The following is a 21,969-nucleotide window of genomic DNA, read 5'->3' as shown; positions in this document are numbered from 1 at the left end:
ACAAACTCATAGATACAGAGAACAAAGTGATGGTTGCCAGATGGGAGAAGGTTTGGGGGCATAGGTGAAAAAGGTGAAGGATACAAAGTGCCAGTAATAAAAATAGCCACAGGGATATAAAGTAAAGCATAGGGAATATAGTCAATAATATTTTGACAATTATGTATGGTGTCAGATAAGTACTAGACTTAACAGGGTGATCACTTCATAAGTTACATAAATGTCTAATCACTATGTTGTATACCTGAAACAAATATATTGTATGTCAACTGTAATTTAAAAATTAAAAAGTTTTTAATTAAAAAAAAAAAAAGAAAGAAAAGAAATTTCTCCTGTGAATGCTGAGACCCACTAAAGTTTTGGTCCAGTGTGGAGCTGGCGAGGACACAGGCGTGGTGAGAGGGTAGAGCTACGAGAGGAGCGGAGTTGATAAGAGAGTCAGGGCTGGAGGCAAGCTGGACTTCCAAGGGCATCACAGGCCCACGTCTGTAGCCCCACGGCAGGCTGGTTCCCTCTTCAGCCTCACTTGGCCCTTTCCCTCCCCTCCCATCCCCTCACCCCACTCATCGACCATTGGACTGTAAGATTCTGTCAGGGTGGGGAGCAAGTCCCTTTCATCTTTGCACACACATACACCTGCCCCCCATGCCCTGTATACAAAAGGAGTTTCATAAATGCATGTTCAACACATGTTTCTGAGCATCATCCCGCCACACCTCTCCCGGCAGCTGTGCTCGGGTTGGATTCACACAAGGGAACAGAAAGGAAGGGCAGAACGGCTAGCCCAGCAGCCTTTACCTCACAAGGTTGGCACAGGGCCCGGGCCACCGGCAGCTCTGGTACACACGCTGGACCACTGTCTCCGAGCCGTTCTGCACCTGGCAGGACACCGTCCGTGTCACCGTGTGATGGCACCAGTGCCTGTGGGGAGAACAACAGTCACATCAGCACTGCTTGTTCTTGAGGTGCCAACTGTGGGTCAAAAGGTGCCGCTATAAGCCTGGGTGGGGGCTCATCCTCCTGGGTAAGAGGCCCACAGACTTTCCATCCATGTCTAAGGGGAAGGGAGAGTACCCATCCCCCTTGGCCACAAAAGCCTGGCATCATTACAGTCATCAAACACTCCACGTGGAATCAGTGAAGAAGACCGTACCCCTGCCTGCTGGGAAACCCCCTCTGGTGGGGAAGACAGATGAGACATGATCACAACGCACAGGAACACAGGGTCAGAGGTACAGCCACATCCTCAACGAGGGAGCTCTGAAAACAGAGCAGGGCATCCACCCACCCAGCTCCTAAGAAAGCCAACCACCTGAAGGATAAGAGTCAGTTGACCAAAAGTGTGGGGGCAATGAGAGGGGGTGGCATTAGCAGAGGAGGGAGCAGAGGTACAGAGGTAAGATAGACCACAGTACGCACCTACCTCACAGGGAACTGCGTCCAAGTAGACACAGCCCAAAGGCTGGAGGAAGGGGAGGAGCCAGGAAAAACAAACAGGCTGGAAACTGCCAGGCTGGATGTGGGTCTCATCGTGAAGTCAGTGGGAAGCCATCGAAGTACTCTGCCTTGGGTGGGTCTGAGGTGATTGTCATAGGACCACAGTGGAAGGAGCCAGACAGGTAGGACCCAGATCCCCATCCCTGCTGGTGTCAAGAATCAGGCCTGGAACTCACCCATTTTGAGGCAGATGTGATCAGAGTGCCTAAAAAGCTGATGACTTCTGGGAGCAACTGGGACCCTCTCAAGGTCAGACAACTGAATTCTTGCACACTCTCTACCCTTCACTTATGCCGCTAACCCTCCAAGAGGCAAAGTGGCAGTAAACAGAGATATAGAGACAAGCTAATGGAAAACACCAAGTACAAGGAATTTCAAATTTTTTTGAAAAAAAAATGCCAACACCATGAAAAGGTACCAACTTGACAGAGACTAAACCACACCTCAGGGAAAAACAATAAAGCAAATAGATGGAGATAATTTTTAAATCATAACAAGAGAATTTTTCACTCTTAAAAAATATTATGGAATAAAAAATTAGATATCTTGAAATGAAATGTATGGCTATGAAAATAAAAAGCTCAACAGATGGTCTGAACAGCAGAATGGATGCAGCTCAAGAGTGAGGTGAGGAGCTGGAAATCTGAGCCGTGAACTTTCCAAGAATGCCCTGCAAAGAAAAAAAGAAATGGAAAATGTGGGAGAAAACGTGAGGGACCTAGAAGGCAGACCAAGGTCCAATATATATCTATTAGTAGCTCTGGAAGGGGAGATCAGAAAGAGCAAAGGGAATATATAGCTGAAGAAATAATAAAATTTCCAAGAGCTAAAGAAAGACATGCGTTAATTTGAAAGTGCTAAGCAAGATGAACAGACAGATCATGGTGAAATCTCAGAATATTCAGGATGAAAAGAAACTACTAAATGTTGTAGAAAGAAAAGAAAAACATTATCTACAATCAATTGAAATTAGATTTCTTATCAGCAACATCAAGAATATAGTGAAACAATTAACTTCAAAGTTCCTAGGGGACTAACTCCAGGCAAACCTCCTTCAAAGGCAAAGGTGAGATAAAGAAATTGTCAGGGCTGGCCGGGTGGCTCAGGCGGTTAGAACTCCGTGCTCCTAACTCCGAAGGCTGCCGGTTTGATTCCCACATGGGCCAGTGGGCTTTCAACCACAAGATTGCCAGTTCAATTCCTTGAGTCCCGCAAGGGATGGTGGGCTCTGTCCCCCTGCAACTAAGATTGAACATGGCACCGTTAGCTGAGCTGCCTCCCGGATGGCTCAGTTGTTGGTTGGATCACGTCCTCTCAACCACAAGGTTGCCAGTTCAATTCCTCGACTCCCGCAAGGGATGGTGGGCAGCGCCCCCTGCAACTAAAATTGAACATGGCACCTTGAGCTGAGCTGCCGCTGAGCTCCCGCATGGCTCAGTTGGTTGGAGCGTGTCCTCTCAACCACAAGGTTGCCCGTTCGACTCCCGCAAGGGATGGTGGGCTGTGCCCCCTGCAACTAGCAACAGCAACTGGACCTGGAGCTGAGCTGCAGGACAACAACTTGAAGCTGCACAGAACCCTCCACAACTAAGATTGAAAGGACAACAACTTGACTTGGAAAAAAGGCCTGGAAGCATACACTGTTCCCCAATAAAGTCCTGTTCCCCTTCCCCAATAAAAAAAAAAAGTCAATCCTTTAAAAAAAAAAATTCTTTAAAAAAAAAAAAAATTGTCAGATGCACAAAAAGTAGAAAATTCATCAGTTGCCTTTTCTGAAAGAATTACTAAAGGATGTATCCCAGCAAAATAAGATAAAGAACATAAGAGGAATATATTAAATGTGAGAAGCAGGAGTGAACAAAGAAACAATAATAAGACTTAATAAAAGCCTAGATCTCAAATCCAAGATGATTGCAATATGGAAGATGGCAAAGAGGGGAAGTTGTATGGGGGACAGAAGGAACTGAAAACTGCGGAAATTTTTGTCTTGTTTAAGGAAAGGATATAGAAGCTGTGCAACTTTAGGTGTAGTAGAAAAATACACAATTAAATATATTTTTGAATTTGAGGATAAACACTATCAAGGATAGAAAGGGGACACAAAACTGACCAACCACAAAAGAAAAAAGTAAAACAAAATAAATATATATAATCTCACATCAAAATGCTTCAAAATCTTGACAATTTCCTAGGAAAATATATATTACCAATAGGCATAGAAGAAAATGAAAAAGTAGTCCTTTGAGTAGTCCTCAAAGGCACCTAGTTCAAAACCTGGTTCTGCACCAACCTGCTGTGTGACTTGAGCAAAGAGATGTCCCTTCTCTGAGCCTCGGTTAAATGAAAACTTCTACCTCTCAAGGTTATTGTGAAGACTAAATGAGCACATCCAGCTTAATGGTATGTAAATTGTGGGGCACTACATATCCTAAGATATCATTATTGATTAGCTGCCTACTGAAACCCCACAATGTTCGTAATAGCCGAAGGATTGCCCTTCCTATTTTGCAGATGGGAAAAGAAGTCCTGGGAGGTTAAAGCTCATTGCCATTGGCTGAAATCTGAGCTGGGAAGGGAATCCAGCATTCCTGCCAGAGGACCAGCAGGGTCCCACCTCCAACCAGGATTCCCGCCTGTGCCAGTTACTCAGGGAACCTGGGTCTGGAACTTGTGCAGCAGACATCAACAGCCTCACGAACCCTTGTTTCATCTCTACCAGGGCGCGTCAGCGCCATATCAGTGGGATTCTCTTCAGGACGAACTACTGTCCAATCTGAAAACAGTGCTCTACCCAGAGACCTGCCCCTGGCGGTCCAGAATAGACAGACTGTCCCACCACCTCTGAATCACACGAGGTCAGGGCTTTCTATAGGGAAATGAGCTGTGAATTGGAAAACATTTTCAGATGCCTCAATTCATCATTTTCAAATGCCTCAATTCATCATCTCTAGACATTTGATCTTTTAATGGGCTGTAAATGGCTTCCCAAATCAAAACGTGGCCAAAAACAACTAAGAAGGCAGGCAGAAACAAGGAAAGAGGGCTCCGGGGCTTTTCAGAAGGAATTCAAAACCGTATTCATCCGCAGGCACCCGAGCTTCTGCTACCTCCTAGGACCCCTGTGTCCTGAGCATCATGTCTACGTCTTTTGTTTGGCAGGTGACATCATGCCGCCACCCACCCTCACCACCACCCATCCTCACCTTCCACCCTTGTCCATGGTGGGTGCATAGTGGTGGGTGAACAGGGTTGTATGGGCTACAGATAACTCCACCCAGAGACTAGTTTGGCAGGAGATGTCCACCCCTTTTATGACCCTCCTAGAAGGAATGGTCCAGAGGCAGAGAATTTGGAAGTGGCAGAGCTGGTCCTCAACTGCCTGGGAAGTGAGGGCGCCCTCAGCAGCCTTCATCAGGATGGGAGGGGACTGGAGTTATATTTGGGAATCATTTCAGCAACGTCTTCTCCCCCCCTCCCCAGCTGAGCTCTCCTGGAGGGTCCAGAATGGGAAACTCACTCCCAGCCTGGGGGACCAACCTGCTCCCTTCCAGGTCCATTTCTTATGAGAAGAGGCCCACTCCCTGAAGGGGAGTTGTGACAGACTTGGCCCTGCTCCACTACGTTCACGGGCTGCTCCCACAGCGGCTTTCACTAAGTGTTTGGCTCCGTGGTTTGGCTGAGCCGTGAAATCCTTAATTTAGGGTCCTTTGGGAAAACAAGTGCTAAGTGGCTTCAGGAAATTATGTCACAATGGAATCAAGGGGCCTTCCGGACACCCCTGACCCATGCCCACCTCTGAACATAACTAACCAACATGTCTCTGATGCTGCCTGCCACCCAGGGAGATGCCACTGCAGCAGCCCTCCTCCCCAAAGCCTTAGTTCCCCTCCCCGTCATCGGGCCTGAGCTCGTTTTCCTGGCTGAACTTCCCTTTGGGACCGGTATTACACTTACCCTCCATCCCCAGGACCCTGAGCTCTGAGCCTGAACCAAGCCCCAGGGCTTCGACAGTGCCTCCCTCTCCACGAGGACCACCCTGTCTCCCCCATTTCCTTGTCCAGCACCACTGGATCCCCACGTAGTCACCTCAGGGCTTCCTCTCAAACACCAACATATGCGTCCCACTTGCTGGACAGTGATGACACTTCATCATAGCCCATGGGACACCTCAAGACACACCATTTCAGTCTGTCCTGTACTGAGCTCATCACCATCCAAACCCAACTTGCTCCATCTTGGTGACCAGCGCCACTAATCTCTAGGTCCCCTTACCCAGGACCCCCAGGGGCAAATCCCCCCAGACTGCATCTTCTTCCTCCTTCACTCCCCATGGCCAGTTAGCCCCCAAGCCAGGCAAGTCGACCTCCTGCACCCCTCTCCGCCCTCCTCCCATCTTCCTGATTCAGGTATACTCATCTTTCACCACAGCCACAGCCCTTCCGGTCTCCCTGCAGTCTCCGCTATCTGCCACCAGAGGGCACTCCCTCAAACACAAAGCTATCTGTCACCTTCCCTCTTGAAACTCTTTTCTTAGCTCCCCACCCCACCGCCCATGGCTCCCACCGTGCTCCATCTTGTGATTTACACTGTCACACTGTCCTTCCTGGCATGCCATCCCACCTTCTTTCATTCGGCCAACTCTTACTCAACCTACCAGTCTCCATTCAGGCTCCAACCCCTCCGGGAAGACCCCCTAGCCAGGAAAGCATTCCCACCTCACGCTCTACAGGGCCCTGTGCACAGCTTTGTCCTAGCCCTTCTCATACCAGAAGACTACAGGCGGCTTCTGAGGACAGCAGGCTCAGAGCAGATGCCCTGAGATGTGCTCATCTGACCCTGAGCCCTATGTCCCAGAAGGACCTTCTCCCCTCCACACCCACTCAGCAGATTCTGCTCCCATGGCTGCAGCTCCCCACCTCAAGGTTAGGGGAATTCAGTTTCAGGCCCCTTTGCACCTGGCCCTCATTCTAATTACCTGGCCACATCCCGCCTGACCCCCAGAAAGGCCATTCCAGGGGGTTTGCCTTCCAGCTGAGTTCAAAAAGCTCTGTAAGAACCAACGTTTTCAGGCTGAAGGCATTGGCCAAACTGGATCTGAGGCCACACCCATGAAGCAGAGCCCATGGGGCCTTGGCTGGTCCCTGGACAGATGCAGGCAGAGGAACAAGCTCCCAGCCACTACCAGAGAGAGAGAGCAACTCTGGCACAAACAGCTGGCCCAGCTCCTGACCATACGGAGACCCTTTCCTGTAGGCCATCAGACTCAGCACCCTGAGACCTGTTTTATGGTTGGCAAAACAGATTTGCATACTGTTATGGGCTGGAGTGTTACCCCCAAAGTCATATGTTGACGCCTTAACTCCGAGTACCTCAGATTGTGACTATATTTGGAGATAGAGTCTTTAAAATGATAATTAAGTTAAAATGAGGTCATGGGTCAGGGGGCTAATCCATTATGACTGGTGTCATAAAAAGAGAAAATTTGGATGCAAATGTACAGAGGGAAGAAGATGTCAAGACACGGGGAAAAAGAGGCCATCTGCAAGCCAAGCAGAGAGGCCTCAGGAAAAACCACACTGCTGACACCTTGACCTTGGACTTCCAGCCTCCAGAACTGTGAGGAAATTAATTTCTGTTGTTTAAGCCACCCTCTCTGTGGAGCTTTGTCTTGGCATCCCCTAGTAAACTAACACATGTATGTGACCTCAGTTAATCTTCTCAATAGATCTCAGGTAGGAATTTTATAGAGAAGGAACCTGAGAGTCTAGAGGAGCCTCAAGGTCATACATTAAGTGGTCTGTTTAGGTCTTAAAGCTCAGGCTTCTAATTCCAAACCCTATGCTGCATCCACCTTGCCAGTGAAGACAGCGAGAGTCAGAGAGCAAACACAATATCCCCTGGCAGGCCTTCATCAGCGAGTCCCTCAGGGGACCATCTCACACTCAGAGAACCATCTCACACTCAGGGGACCATCTCACACTCGGGAGACCATCTCACACTCAGAGGACTATCTCACACTCAGAGGACCATCTCACACTCAGAGGACCATCTCACACTCAGAGGACCATCTCACACTCAGAGGACCATCTCACACTCAGAGAACCATCTCACACTCAGGGGACCATCTCACACTCGGGAGACCATCTCACACTCAGAGGACCATCTCACACTCAGAGGACCATCTCACACTCAGAGGACCATCTCACACTCAGAGGACCATCTCACACTCAGGGGAACATCTCACACTCAGGGGACCATCTCACACTCAGGGGACCATCTCACACTCAGAGGACCATCTCACACTCAGGGGACCATCTCACACTCGGGAGACCATCTCACACTCAGGGGATCATCTCACACTCAGGGGATCATCTCACACTCAGGGGACCATTTCACACGCCAAACAGCAAGCAGGAGGAGCTGCCGCCACCCCAGTGGGAAACCACTGAGACACAACCGAGGGCAGTTCAGGACACAGCAGGGCTCCTGGGATGGGCTCCGAGCTGCTCCCTGCCTCCTCCTCACTACAGCTACCTAAGTCAGACCTCTATTCATCCTTGCACAACCCTGGACAGTAAGTATTATTCCACTTTTACAGAAAAGGAAACTGAGGCCTAGGACGAGGATACATAACACATCCAAGGCTGCCCAAGAAGTCAACAGGCAACCAAGATTCAAGCACAGCCCTTAACCACTGGGCTCCACTGCCGGATTGACTTGAATCCACCCCAGAGTGTCTGGGTCTCCACTTGGGGCCACGCCACCGGGAGAGGGCCACGCAGCAGACATTGATGGGGGCAGCCTTGCTGACGGAAACTGCAGAAGAGCAGGACCTGGCAGACACAGGGCGGAGTCTGTGACTTAGGAGAGAGTCGGATCCAAGCTAGATCTCCCCAGCTAAATCTAAGAGGATGACACATGACTGGGTGAATGTGGAGTTCAGCACTGCAGCTGCAGAAACCCAGCGAACAAGCCCCAGATGGGGCATAGAGGTTTCCACCAAACAATAAGTTCTGGGTGAGTCCCAGGTGTGTGCTTCGGCCTCCAAAGCACAAAGGCAATCTCAGGCCGTCTTAGTAGAATAACGTTGAGAACACCCCTGGCTCCCCCTTCCCCGCTGGCCAGCCACGTGTGGAGGATACTAGGCCATGCCACCCCGATCCCCTTCTCTGAAGGGCCTTCAGCCCCAGCTGCCAGACGCAGTGTCAGCAGGCACCTATCAGCAGCCACCCCTCCCGGTACTGCCTCAGCTGCCCGGAGCTGCCTCCCCCAAGGCTCGGCTCTTCCCAGGGCAGTTCCCATCCAGTGCCTGGTTGTCAGGACAACTCTGAAGGGCCATTCTAGCTGCAGAGCTCCCCAGGAGGTTATCAGTAGCTGTTACTGGGCCTGCATCACAGCTCAACTACTCCTTCTGTACCCACTTGCTTCTGGCCCCTCCTTTCCACAGGCATCACTCCTAAGAGCCATTCCAGATGCCCATCCTCCACGTTGGAGCCCATTGCAAAGTCTGCTTCCTGGAGAGTCAACCTGTGAGCCCCAGCAGGAAGAAAGCAAATTGGCATCAAGTACACGGGGAGGAGAGGACTGTGGCCACTGTCCTATGAACAGATGACAGGACTCCGTGGGAAGAAGGGGAGGCTGACCTGCAGAGCAGTGAGTGTTCACGGGAGGAGGACAGGTCAGAAGCCCAAGATTTGTGGCGGTGGAGGGGAAGGCCGGGGCGCTGGGAGGCATATCCACCATCTCCAGCAGATGAGGACACCTGGCAATGGGTCCTTCAGCTATACTGAGCAGAAGCTGAGGGCTGTGGCAGGAGAGGGCAGCTCTGGGAGTCCAGCTCTCCACCACGGATATTGCTGGGGAACCAGGTGAAACTCGCTCACGTGGCCCCAGAGGGCCCAGAGTCAGGTCAGAACCTGAAAGCTAAGGAGGGTCCTGCTCCGGGGAGAGCCGGTCAAGGGGAAGAGTGAGCTATCCACAATGCTTGTAGTGGGTGCCCTGTCCTGGGAGAGGTGACAGAGGCAGGACAGCCAATCAATGGGTGAAAGGTGGAGATACACGGTCTACCTGTGAGGAGCTGGGAGATGCACCTTATTGGAGAAGAGGAGGTGAATACGTGGGAGGTTTTTTAACTAGAGGGGAACCTGGTCAATGGGATTCCAGAAGGACCCTGTGGTGGTGAGGGTGATGGGTAGGGAAAGGTGAGCAGAGGCTGGAGGCTGAGCCTAGTTGGGATAAATGGACACAGTCGATAAAGGCACTCATGGCCGCAGCCCCCTACGTCATCTTCTTCATCGTCTGCCCCCCATTCGGGCAAAGTGGGCCCAAAACAGGCCAACAACTGGACTACCACACACTCTCCCAGCAAAGTGTGTCTATGGCTGAGGTTTCTCTCCAGCGCTCATCCATCTAAACCACTATCCAGAGCTCTGGTTTTGTTTATGTAAGAATAAATGAGTGTATGTTACACTAAGTCTCACTCAGTTTTTAGAGTGCAAAACCCAGTAGGTGTGTTTGCATAAGCAGGTAGATTTCCTCACGATCATTTTTACTGGAATGATCTGTTTCGAGGCAATACTGGGGGGAATTGAAGTAAATTTAAGGTCGCTGACTTTCAGAGGGAAAGGGTGCTGCTCTGAAAGCCGCACAGCAACTGACCCAATCTTTCAGTAAAAAACAGAAGCGTGATCACATGGACACCAGGGTCCAGCGCTGAGGCCCAATGGGCGAAAGAGGTGTGTGGGTTCCAGCCCGAGAGCACACAGCTGTGCTGCAAGCCGCCTCTCAGCTTCCTCCCACTTCATTGTCGTCTGCACTCATTCTCCAGCACCTTCCACAGAGGAGAATTCCTGAGGCTTCCCCCACCTGAGAGAAGCCTGGAAAGAACCCCGCATGGAACATCAGCCACTTATGGATTGAATTTCCCATTCGCATGGGGGCAGCTCAGGGAGTATATGATTTGGCCGAACAGGACATGTGGTTTTGAGCATTTCAGTAGTGAGCCACAGCTACTCCCATTAATAGGCGTGCCAGAGTCGACAAGCTGTGAGAGGATGATGCCAAACGCCTTCCATGGGATCAGCGTTCCTGCATACATTTAGGGAGACCACGTGCTGAGAAGCACTCCGGCTAAACAGAGCCCACTATTAGCACTGGAACCCACCAGCATTTTTACCTAGTAAGGTGCTACACGTTTGTTCTGGACCCACCAACAGTCTTCAGCGTGTACCATGGACCATGATGCATTTGGCCTGAATTTAACCTCTGCAGAAGCCAGAGCTTTCAGTGTATCAAAGATCAGGACAGAGCCCAGCGGTTGTGTCCTCGATGGTCCTTCTCAAATGGACCATCTCTCAAAACCACCATGGACTCAGATTCTGTGGGGACGGGCCCAGTGATATGCACGTATAACAGGCTTCCTGGTGATGCTGAGGCAGGAAAGTGACGCTATCTGCCTGGTGGAAGTCAAACTAAAACAGAAATAAGAATAACGTTTACTGAGCACTGTGGCAAGCCTCTGCTACATCTCCCTCCTGCAATCCTTATAAAAACCTACAAGTAAGACCTATCGCCATGCCTGTGTTGCAGAAGAAGCCAGACAGGCTAATAACTTTCCCAAAAAGGAAAAATGTGTACTTAGTGACAAAGTTGGTTAACATGCTTGTGCGAGCTTTTTTTATGTCTTTGCAGACCACACTTTGAGTGACCTCATTCCCTCCCAGTTCTATTTCCTGAGACACAGAGAGACTCTGATTGGCCCAGCTCCTCCATCCACGCCAGGCCCCAGCAGGCCTAGTTGCTTTGGGTCACATGCTCACCCCTGGTCCAATCAGCTGTGAGGGAAGTCACATGGTACAAAACAGGGGACCTAGGGCCCCCTGCAACAGGCACTCTGTGCCTTTTAGAACAGACTGTGAGAGAGGCAGGCATACATAACTGACCTTTCATATATGACACGTGTCCCCAAAAGTCATCTCCTCCTCCTTCTTCCTTGCTAACAGACCCACTAGTTTTCTTCAGACTCTGGGCATCAATAAGTTCAAGAAATGTTTGGCAAAATCATAATCTCATTAGTTGAGGTTTGTGCCTGTTCACTCAGTTCTTGTCAATGACAAGTAAGAGAAAGTCAGCTCAGAGGCTTCTGGAAAAACAGTATCGCCTATGGGGGAGGGGAGGTTGCAAGGAGAAACTCATCTTTCTTTCTGCACACAGTTGTGTGAAGACATGATGCCTGGAGCTATGGCAGCCATCTTAGAGCCATGAGGGAAGACAACCTGAGGAAAGCAGAGCAAACAGCAGGGTCCTGGAGCATTTGATGGGGTCAAATTAGCCAGTACTGAAGCCATTCATTTCTTAATATGTGAAATACTAATGGCTTTGTTGTTTAAGCGCATGTCAGTAGGGTTTTTACAACTCACATCTGAAAGCATCCTAATCAAAACAGTCTGCTGTCAAACAGAACAATCAAGGCATAAGAATGTGAGACCAGGAGGCGTAGTTTGTGTCCTACTTGTACCACTGACCAGCTACATGGCTTTAGACAAGTTTCAACTTCAGAGCCTCAGTTTCTTTATCTGCAAAATGGGAGACCACCTTCCAAGGGATGCCAGAAGTATCAAGAGCAATAACTATATGAACATAATCTGTGGACTGTAAAGCTCTAGGCAGATAGTAGGGGTCACTACTAAACTATAAATTATTTTCCATTACTTCATAATGAAAATATAATCATGATCCTGAACTAGCTCAGTCTCTTCTCTTCTGAAACAAAAGGAGACTGTGCTCTTTACCCATATGATATCTGCATTTTTTTCTCCACTAGATCGTCTTCATGGATAGTCTCATAGGCTATATCTGGGTCAGTAAGGATCAGACTGCTCTGGCTTGACCAGCCCCTGGGTTTGGGGTTTTAGGCTCCTTGGGAAGTAGATGTTTCATGTCCATAAACTTCATCATAGCATGTACCTCGTGACTCCCACTGCTGACTGCCAGCCAAGGTACTGGCTCTGGATGCTGTAGACCAAGGTAGCATCAGTCACCATTTCTACAAATGGTCAGAGCCCCTGTCTCATGCAAGGTCCCAGACTAGCTGTGTGGCCACCGTGTGAGGCCCAGGAATTGGGTGGAGCAAGAGAACCAGCCTCCGGGCCCAGTTCTACTCTGCCTAGCTGGACAGGCTTTACCATGCCTGAGCCTCAGTTGCCTCATCTATAAAATGGGAGTAATAACATGCAACCTAACATCAACAAAAATAAATTAATGGGAAAGCAGTTTGTCACTTGTGAAGGAACGACAGTGGTACTTACTGTCGTGATTGTGATTGCAATTAGGTATAACCAAAGGCCACACAGTGGACTGCTGGGCAGGGAGGTACAAACTCACTGAGGGCCTGCCCCCTTGGAACTTGGAATGCCAGTCCCTGAAAGTCTCAGCTGCAGCATCTCAGGGGGTGTAACATTTCCCATTGAGGGAGGGACACATGGAAGAGCCACCACCCCTCAGCTGCCACTGCCATGCGTGTGCCAGAAAAGCTGCCCTCTCAGTGAGACACACAGAATTTTATGTAGGTATATTTTCCAGAAAGCATCTCGCTGTGGACTTAAATGGAGAATTATGAAAGCTTTGCACTGCAGGGGTCCTTCCAAAGAGCATCTTATCCCAACCCCCTCTTTACAGGCGTGAAAACAAGGCCCCAAGAAGTAAAGGACTCAAGGTGGCACAAGCAAGCTAGTGACAGAGTCAAGCTGGTGGCAGAATTGGGAGGAAAGCCAAGACTCCTGTGTTTTTAATTTTCTCCCATCCTCCTGCAATCAGCGGGATGACTGGTGCCCAGTGTTCACTTGAGGGGGGAAAAAAAACTGATAAGAATCTGAGGAATGTGACTGCTGAAAGGGACTGGCTGTGGAATTTGGCATTTGATACCCGCCAAAGGATCACACACAATTATAACTTAGCCAGTCTCTCGTGAGCAGGACACCTTTTGGACCTGCGTCCATTTCCAGAAGAATGGTGGCACCCCTGCCATCCACAGCTGTCTGCGTCTCTAAGGAATTCCTCAATTCCCCTGGGAAGGGCAGGCCCTGGAGAACTTGAAGCAACTCGGATTCTTGGAATGAACACGGCATTGTGCATTCAACCCTGTGGTTTACAAAGTTCGCCTTTTCTTTGGCCTCAACACTTCTCAAACCTGCCTTTTCCTCCTGCCTCTAAGAGGCGCCCTGCCACTACGTAGCACTAATCCTTGGCAGCTCATTAAACCCCTGAGCAGGTGGATGAAAGGTGGGTTAGATACCACTGGAACCTACATTTTACCTCTAAGATAAGCCAGTGGGTTCCAGAGCTCTCCCTCACAAAAGCTTCCAGAGCCCTGGGTGGGAGTCCATCTGTGAGGATGGCTGTGTGACCTCGCACCGGGCCCCACCCTCTCTGGGCCTCTGCCTCCGCTGCAGGAGATGGAGCAGGAATGCAGGAATGGCAGCGGTGGACAGAAGGGCCAGAGCAACGCTGCCTCTCATCCAGAAGTCAGACAGTTGGGAAACCAGACTGGCTGAGCAAATGGCCTTTTCTTGTCCTGCAGCCAGCAGGGCCAGGTTTCTAATGCTCACGGAGCTAGAAGTGTCAGGGAAAGACTTAGACCTACAACCTCTCCAGGCAGGTAGTTTGCAAACAGCTGCATCTAAAAATCATCCCTAAGCCAAGGTTTGGTGAGAATTTCTAGCAAAACCCAGCCACGTGTGTGGGGCAAGTCGTGTGCAGGTGTGTGCTGCTGTCTACATGCCCTGTCTAACTGCATCTTCCATAGGCGGACACCCTGAGCTCCTGCATCCCTGGCCCCTGGCCCAAATGTAGCACAGGGTCCACATCAGTGACTATGTGTTGAATGAACAAATGAATGAAGGAAGAAGGTGCTGAGATGGTGTAGACTAAGGTCTGGAAAGTACAAAATCCATTTTCAGCCACCATCCCTTGAAATGGCCCCCATAACTGAGCCCTGTCTGGCTCTCTGGTCAGCCCTCTCCGAGCTCCCCCTGGAATGTGGGCCCTGCCACCCCCTACCTAGGCTGAGCTGATCCCCTCCCACATCTGTGCCTCTAGCTCCCCAGTAGTCTCTTCCAGGAATGCTCCCTCCCGCCCTTCCCACCCGGCTTCTCCTCTCGCAAATCTTTGCTGTCCCTTTGGACAAGCTTGACACTCTCCTTTTGGTACCCCCAACGCTGCCCACCCACTCATAGCCACATGGCATGTGTGAGTTCACACTACCATCTCTGTTCTCTAGTCCCTGAGAGCAGAAACCCACTCGACTTGTATCTCCATGACACGGTCTGGCATCAAGTAGGTGATAAGTGAAATGTTTGCCTATGAATGATTTCAATGGAAGAAATTAATGTACATATACTGCGTACTGAAAGAAGCAACTTTAGGATTCTTACTTTCAAATTCTGACATATTTTACTATCAGATTATTTCCCATAGGAAAGCATCTTTAAAATTAGAATGAAAGCCCATTAGAAATAGGATTCTTTATACAAATATTTGCCCACTCTTAGAGACCACCTATAATATACAAGAGAAGAAACGCTGTAGAGTGCAATACATACAGGTGTGTTTGAGAAGGAGCTGTGGCTGTGACTGGCCAGGTGCACAGGGAGGGGTCGCCCTTTCCCTGGCTGTGTGTGACCATGCATTACCCCGAGGGTACCCTCAGGAGCCAAGGCACAGCGAATGAAACAAGGGACATGGGACATGAATCAGAGGTCCCTCCCTCTCCCTCCTAGCTGTGCTCTCCTCATCTGTAAAACAGGTGTAACCTGAGCACCTTGGACAGGTGATTTAACCTCTCTATGCCTCGTGCCCTGTGTACAAAATTAGGATAATAACAATACCAAAAGGGTTGTTGTGCGGATTAAATGATTAAATCCTGTGGGGCACCAGAACAGTGGGGCACTTGATAAGGTCTCAGGAAATAGCAGCTAGTTTTATTCACACTTGTTCATCCCCCTCCCAGAGTTGTAATTAGGCATTGGGTGGATGACGCATCTGATGCCCATTGTATTCTTTTAATTCTACGCACACATTGTCATCTCTAATCTAGAAGATTCCAGCCCACGCTGAGTATGTTAGAGCGCTGCCCACATCCGGGGGCCACACTCCACCCCAGGCGAACAGTCCTCGCCCACCTGCCCCCTGGCGGGTGGCCTCTCCTCCCACTCCGCTCTACTCTAGCCAGGCAATTGATCTATGTAATCAGATCGCCACCCAATTATGATCTAATGATGAAGGACCTCACATCAGCAAAGTCCACACCCCTCCCCTGCAGAGTCCCTCTGAGGACTCTGCACCCTCTTTGGGGAGTGATGACAATTAGGGAGGGAATTGGGAACCCGCTTCCCTGGCACCACCGACCAGGAAGCAGGAACAAGAGGATAAATCCTGCAGATAAGGCCTTGCACTGGGTCTGGCTCACATAAAAGCAGGAAGAAAGGCAGCTGCTACCGCTGATTATCGCCGTCATTGCTGGTCAGGAGGCGAGAACTCGGACACCCTGGAGACGCCCAGGCCTCTGAGACCTGCTGACTTTCACAGAGGCCTAGGAGATCAAGCATCAGCTGACATGTGCATTTGGCCGCCCTGAACTCTGTAAGCGGCACCGCTGAGGAAGCTCTGGAGTCTATATTTCTGCCCTCTTTGGGGGAAAAGCTCTGGCCTGTGAGACAGAAAACAGGGACTCATTCTGGCTCTGCCTGTGCCTGCAGATGACTGGGATGACCCCTAGTCTCCGAGCCTCAATCTCATTTGAAAATAACAGGTTCAAGCCGAGGCGCTCCAGCTCTCATTCACCGATAGATGATAAAATGGGTAAGGCAGGAGACAACCCAAAGGTCCATCACGAGGAGAATGAAGAAATTAAGCACTGAATTCCCACAATGCAACACTACACAGCAGAAAAAGAACACATTGGTCCCTGCGACAACATAAATTAATCTCACAGACATAGTATTGAGGAAGAAGACAAAACCGTCTATACTGTATGATTCTGTTTGCATGAAGTTCAAGAACAGGCAGAGCTATTCAATGAATAGTGATCACCTGAGGGGTGGGTGGGGGTGCTACCTGGGCAGGGGCATGTAGGTGCTGGAAATGCTCTCTCTCTAGGTCTGAACGGTGGTGATGGGAGAATGCCCACACAGAGAAACACATCGAGATGTCTGCTTAAGATTGTGCCTTTTACTGTAGTTAGTGATGCTTTGAAGAAAAAACAGTTTAAAAAAAAAATAAAACAGGATAGGGCAACTCTAAGCCATTTGGTCAATTAACATTTATTAAGCCCTGTCTAGGCACGAGAACATGACACCTCACTGGCTGACAACACTGACAGAAGCACACCTGCAATCTGGGAAGAGGACACCAATGACACAAAGAACTATAGAAACATGGCAGGTGACAAGAACAGGCAAGGACTTGGGGTGCTGGGGGAGCCCTGAGGAGGAGGTGTCCGGCTCAGCCTGGGAGGGTCAGGAAGGTGGCAGCACAGGGACTCTGACCCCCCAAAGCCTCACCCAGGCACCCATCTGTCTTCACTCCTTGCTCCCCTGCCACTCAGCCCTCTCCACCAGCAATGCCCCAGGCCTGGGCTGAGGAAGGAACACCCCCCAGCCACACAGCGTGGAGGTCCTTAGAGCCACAGCCCCGCCTGGGCAGGGCCCTCCATGCAGGTGGCACTTTGGTCTCCCGGGGGGGCCCTCTCCCCTCCCCCCTCCTCCCCTCTCCCCTCTACCTGCCAGCAGCACCACCTCCCAATCCACTGGAAACTGAGCCCACAGGAGGGCACTCCCTGGGGTCCCCCAACCCCCATGTTCTCCACTAGCTCCTGCTCCAACAATCGGAATGCCCCAGACTCTCACATCAAACCCCAAACCTTGGTCCCCACAACTGCCAGGGAATTGCCACCCTTCTCTCCCCTGCTCTTCTTCGGGGCCACGGTTCTCCAAAGAGAAGTCCATGCTCCAGGTTCAGCGTCCTCCTTGGACTTGCCCCCTGCCTGCTGGCCTTCCGCCCCTCCCATCCACAAGTACATCTGCATTGTCCAGCCAGACCTCGTCTCTGTCCTCTCCCCAGCCTCATGGTGAGGTAGCGCTTCTCAGTCCCTGCCTCCTGTCTCCCCTCAGGATTCTCTGAGCTGCACCAGCTTCGCTTTTCCTCCTCCCTCACTGAGCTTCATCTGGATGCTGGGGTCCCAGGTCCCACGAGGCCTTCCTCCTCCCCCTCTATGGCCACCCTGAGGGACCTAGTCCACTCCAGACCTCTACTGAGAAGGCAGGCCCCCGGACAGCTTCACCAGAACACCCCGGGCTCAAAGGCAAACTCAGCATCCCACACACCAAAACAGCTTCCCTTCCCACAGCCCTTCTCTCAGCAAACAGCACTATTCTCTGGGTATCTCCTCTCAGCCCCTTCACCCACGTCACAGATTCATGCCATCTCCTTAGCACCCACTTGGCCACTGCTTATCCCTCTCACTCCTGCCATGTCGGTCCAAGCCTCACAGGTCCCTCCCAGGACACATGAAATCCTGCTCCCTCCAGGCCTTCCATACTGGCTGAGGAGAGGGATGGAAAGGACCAGATCCTGCTCAGCCATGTGTCCTCCGAGTATCCAGTATCAGCCTCACTCCAAGTCAGGGCTGAGGAATGTTCATGAGGAGGACAGGCATTCACAGAGGCCTAAAAGCTCTGGAGTTGCCAGCGGAGCAGCTCTGTGGGGCTGGAAGGGAGACTGAGGATGGACAGCGGGCTGGGAAGAGCCAGGCCACGAAAGGACTTGCATGCTATGCCACAGGGGTTCGAACTTTTGCATGATGCCTCGGAAGCCATCAGAGCAGTTTTTAAGCACAGGCAGGGTGTGAACAGAGCTAAGCTCTAGAAGGTTTTCTCCAGCAGCCCCTGAGTGCATGACCCCCGGGGCTGAGATCCCTCTGCAAGGCCGCAGTCTCTACAGAACCCCAGTTACCCTCATCGAATGCAATTCCTCAACCCCCTTTGTTCTCTGCTCTAATTGAAGGCAGATGGCCCTCTGGCCAGGCAGCCCACCTACCCCTCACTTTTCATCTGGCCACAAGAGAGGCACAAAATCACTGGAGCAGAATTGCAACTCTGCTGGTATCTGAGGGAGACCCATCTCAAGTTCTTGGTTTGTTTCTGTAGAGCCATTTCCCTGCAGCCCCACTGACTAAGGAGCTTTCCTCCAGGGAACCCCTGCAGACAGGACAACTCCAAGGAGCAAGGAGGGGCTTCTGCACCTCGCAGGGTCCCAGGAGCTCAGCCGCCAGGGTGGGGGGGTGGGGGCAGCCAAGGCACGTCTATTTGTTTGTGGTTTCACCATGGGATCAAAACAAAATTAAATCCATCACAAGCTGCAGAATGCTCTGAACCAGGCCACCCAATGGTCACACATGAAAAAGCTGAAAACTAATGACTTGCAGTTTTCCTACTAGGAAGGTTTCTTTTAATCAGTCCTGTGGTGGGATGGCTGAGCTTTTGGTTAGAATTCCTCAGGATAAGGTTTTCTCCCCTCCAGAAGAGACCTCACAAAAGGACACTTGGAACCATATGACAGTGAGTCTTGGAAACCTGTTTTTTTTTTTTCCTAAACCAATTTATCGAGGGGCATTTGACATACACAACGCTGTGTGTATTTAATGGATACAACCTGATGAGTTTGGAGATGAGTATACAGTTATGAAACCATCACCACAATCTATGCCATAAACACATACATCACTTCCAAAAGTTTTCTCCTGCCCTCTTATTTGTTAATTTTTGGTGACAACAACACTTAACATGAGATCTCCTCTTACCAAATGCTTAAGTGTACAATACAGTATTAACCATAGGCCGCTAGCTGTACAGTATATTTATCCTGCATAACTGAAACTCTGTACTCTCTGACTAACACCTCCTGGTTTCTCCCTCCTCCCGCCCCTGGCAACCACCCTTCCACTCTGCTTCTCTGAGTCGGACTATTTCAGGTTCCTCTTGTAACTGGGATCATACAGTATTTGTCCCTCTGTGTCTGGCTCATTTTAGTATACTGTCCTCTCGGTTCACCATGTTGTTCACAGATGGCAGGATTTCCTTCTTTTTTTTAAGATTGAATAAGATTCCATTGCACGTAAATACCACATTTTTTTATATCCCGTCATCCATTGATGGGCAGAAACCTGCTTTACAGTGACAGAAAGTTACGGCAATAGCAGTTGCTGCTGTAACAAAGTACCTACAATTTAGTGATATAAAATGACACACATTGATTATCTGGAGGTCAGAAGTCTCCCTGGGCCAAAGTCGCAGACTCGCAGGACCCTCTGGAGGCTCTAGGGGAAAACCTGTTCTTGTCTTTTCCAGCTTCCGGAGGCTGCCGCATTCCTCTGCTGAATGACCCTTCCTCACATCACTCCAGCCTCTTGCTTCAGTTGTCACATCTGCTCACCCTGACCCTCCTGCCTCCCTCTCATAAGGACGCTCTGATTAGATGCCCACCGGGAAAGTCCAGTATAATCTCTGATCTCAACATCTTTATTCAATTGCATCTGCAAAGTGATTTTATCATGTGAGGCAGGGGTGTCTGAACTTTTTTCAACGTTTTTTACCAAGGGCCATATATGGTAAAATACACAAACAGCCAGGCCATTCACTCGAGGTGAAGTATGTATTGCCTCACCTGGTTTATTTAAGTAAACTAAATATATTTTTGGAATTTGCTGCAGGCCAATTAACAATGGATTGCGGGCCGCAGTTGGCCCACGGGCCACAGTTTGGACACCCCTGGTGTAAGGTAACGTAGTCACAGGCTCTGGAGAGTAAGATGTGGACATCCTTGGGGCCACTATTCTGCCTCCCACACATAGCTGGCCAGGCCAAAGAGCCGGGAGGTGGTCACACAGGGCCTCTGGGGGGAGGCACAGCTCAGACAAGTGGGAACTGGGTCAGAAACCTTCATCATCCTTTCAGGGTTCCCAGAGGTCACCGTAAGAATGGTTTTGAAACTTGGTCCCTAGTTTATACAGAGGATGTATGGTTCAAAACAACTAATGCAGAAAGGAACCATGCAAAGGTCCCTACGGGTGGGATGCAGGAGGTGCGCGCACATGCCTCACTGGCAGTGCCAGACCCGCTGCCCTCAGGGTACCTCTGCTTCTGCTGTTTCCACCTACCTGAAAGCCCTTCCTGCCCCTATACCCACCTCCTGGTCCCAAGTCCCAGCTCTCCCGTGAAACCCACAGCAGCTTCTCAGTCCTCTGCCTAGAATGACCTCCTTCCCCAGCCACTTACATGCTCCTCCCTCTGAGGCCCACACCCCCACCTTTCCCCCATGCTCCCACACTGCTCTGCTTTACTCCTGGAATGCACCCCCACAGCTCAGTATGGGTGCAGACACGTGTACATGGCCCTCCCCCAGCCGGGCATACCATGTCACCCTCGGCTGTGTTTCCTTCGTCATTCATCCTCCATTCTCAAGCACCGAGAGGTCAGGTAGCAAGGTGATTAAAAGCACGGACTTGGAAGCTATTTAACTTCCCTATGTCTCAGTTTCCCTACAAAGTGGAGATAAGAATAGCACCTAACCTGTGGGTTCATTGTGAGGAATAAATGAGTTAATAATGTACCGAACACACTTAGAAGACCGCCTGGCACATAGTAACCACTAATGAAGTGTGGATCACTGTCATTAGGTCTCTAGGATATTCCAGGCACGGGAATGAGCAGAATAGACCTGCTCTCTCGGCCCAGGAAGTTTATAGTCTAACAGAGAACACAGATATTAAACAGATAATTGGTTAACTAACTAATTACCAAGTTAAAGCAGCGTATAGCAGTAACATGTGCCCCTGCCTCCTGAGGCCACGTCAGCTAAAAACTGGGGCTCCTCCAAGCTCCGCAACAGCCATGTCTACACTTGCTTCTGAGCTGGCACCACTCAAACGTGGGCACACACATGATCTGGTATTAGCCATGTTTCTAGTTTCTGTAACATGTGCCTGGCATGTGCTGGACAGGCCTTGCCTTGGCCTCCTGCTCCCTCATCACTGCCCACCGCCCCGGTCCTGCCCCCGGGCATGCGCTTTAAACACAAACCAGTCAATCCAGAGTCCACAGCCCAACTATCTCCTTTCTGGCCTCTCACACTCGGAACTACCCACCTGCCTTAATCACCCAGGACCGTCCCAGACAAGTAGGGACCGCCCTCACATCCCAGAGCGCACTGAAATTATCCAACTAGCCAATCCTATACCTGCTTACCCTCACTCCCCTGTTCCTTCAAAACCGACAACAAGGCTCTTGTTCCATCCTCCCGCTCTGCCCCCTGGTGCTTCCCCGGGTGGCCCTGTGTGGCTCGGCATGCCCCTCATCTTGGGAACCGTGAGTAATCAATGTCTGTGCCTCACATTGCCTGTTAATACACTGCATCTACCCT

At 50.4% G+C, this 21,969-nt stretch overlaps 1 protein-coding gene across 3 annotated transcripts in view; it reads right to left on the bottom strand.

Moving 5' to 3' along the window:
• The window catches only part of COL26A1 (collagen type XXVI alpha 1 chain), a 191,655-nt gene that overhangs the window by 137,269 nt on the left and 32,417 nt on the right, over nt 1-21,969 (bottom strand). For 2 of the 3 annotated variants that reach the window (XM_074328372.2, XM_019752812.3), the window contains exon 2: nt 799-921. The exons of the other annotated variant lie outside the window; for it this stretch is intronic. In XM_074328372.2, coding sequence (XP_074184473.1) covers nt 799-921 — 123 coding nt within the window. The remainder of the gene's footprint in view (nt 1-798; nt 922-21,969) is intronic. 3 annotated transcript variants of the gene reach the window in all.

The sequence above is a fragment of the Rhinolophus sinicus genome, chromosome 3, assembly GCF_057876585.1.
Source record: "Rhinolophus sinicus isolate RSI-liver-muscle chromosome 3, RSI-T2T, whole genome shotgun sequence".
In the NCBI taxonomy this organism is placed as follows: Eukaryota; Metazoa; Chordata; class Mammalia; order Chiroptera; family Rhinolophidae; genus Rhinolophus; species Rhinolophus sinicus.
Note: the sequence above shows the minus strand (reverse complement) of the source record. Positions and strands in the feature narration are given on the sequence as shown.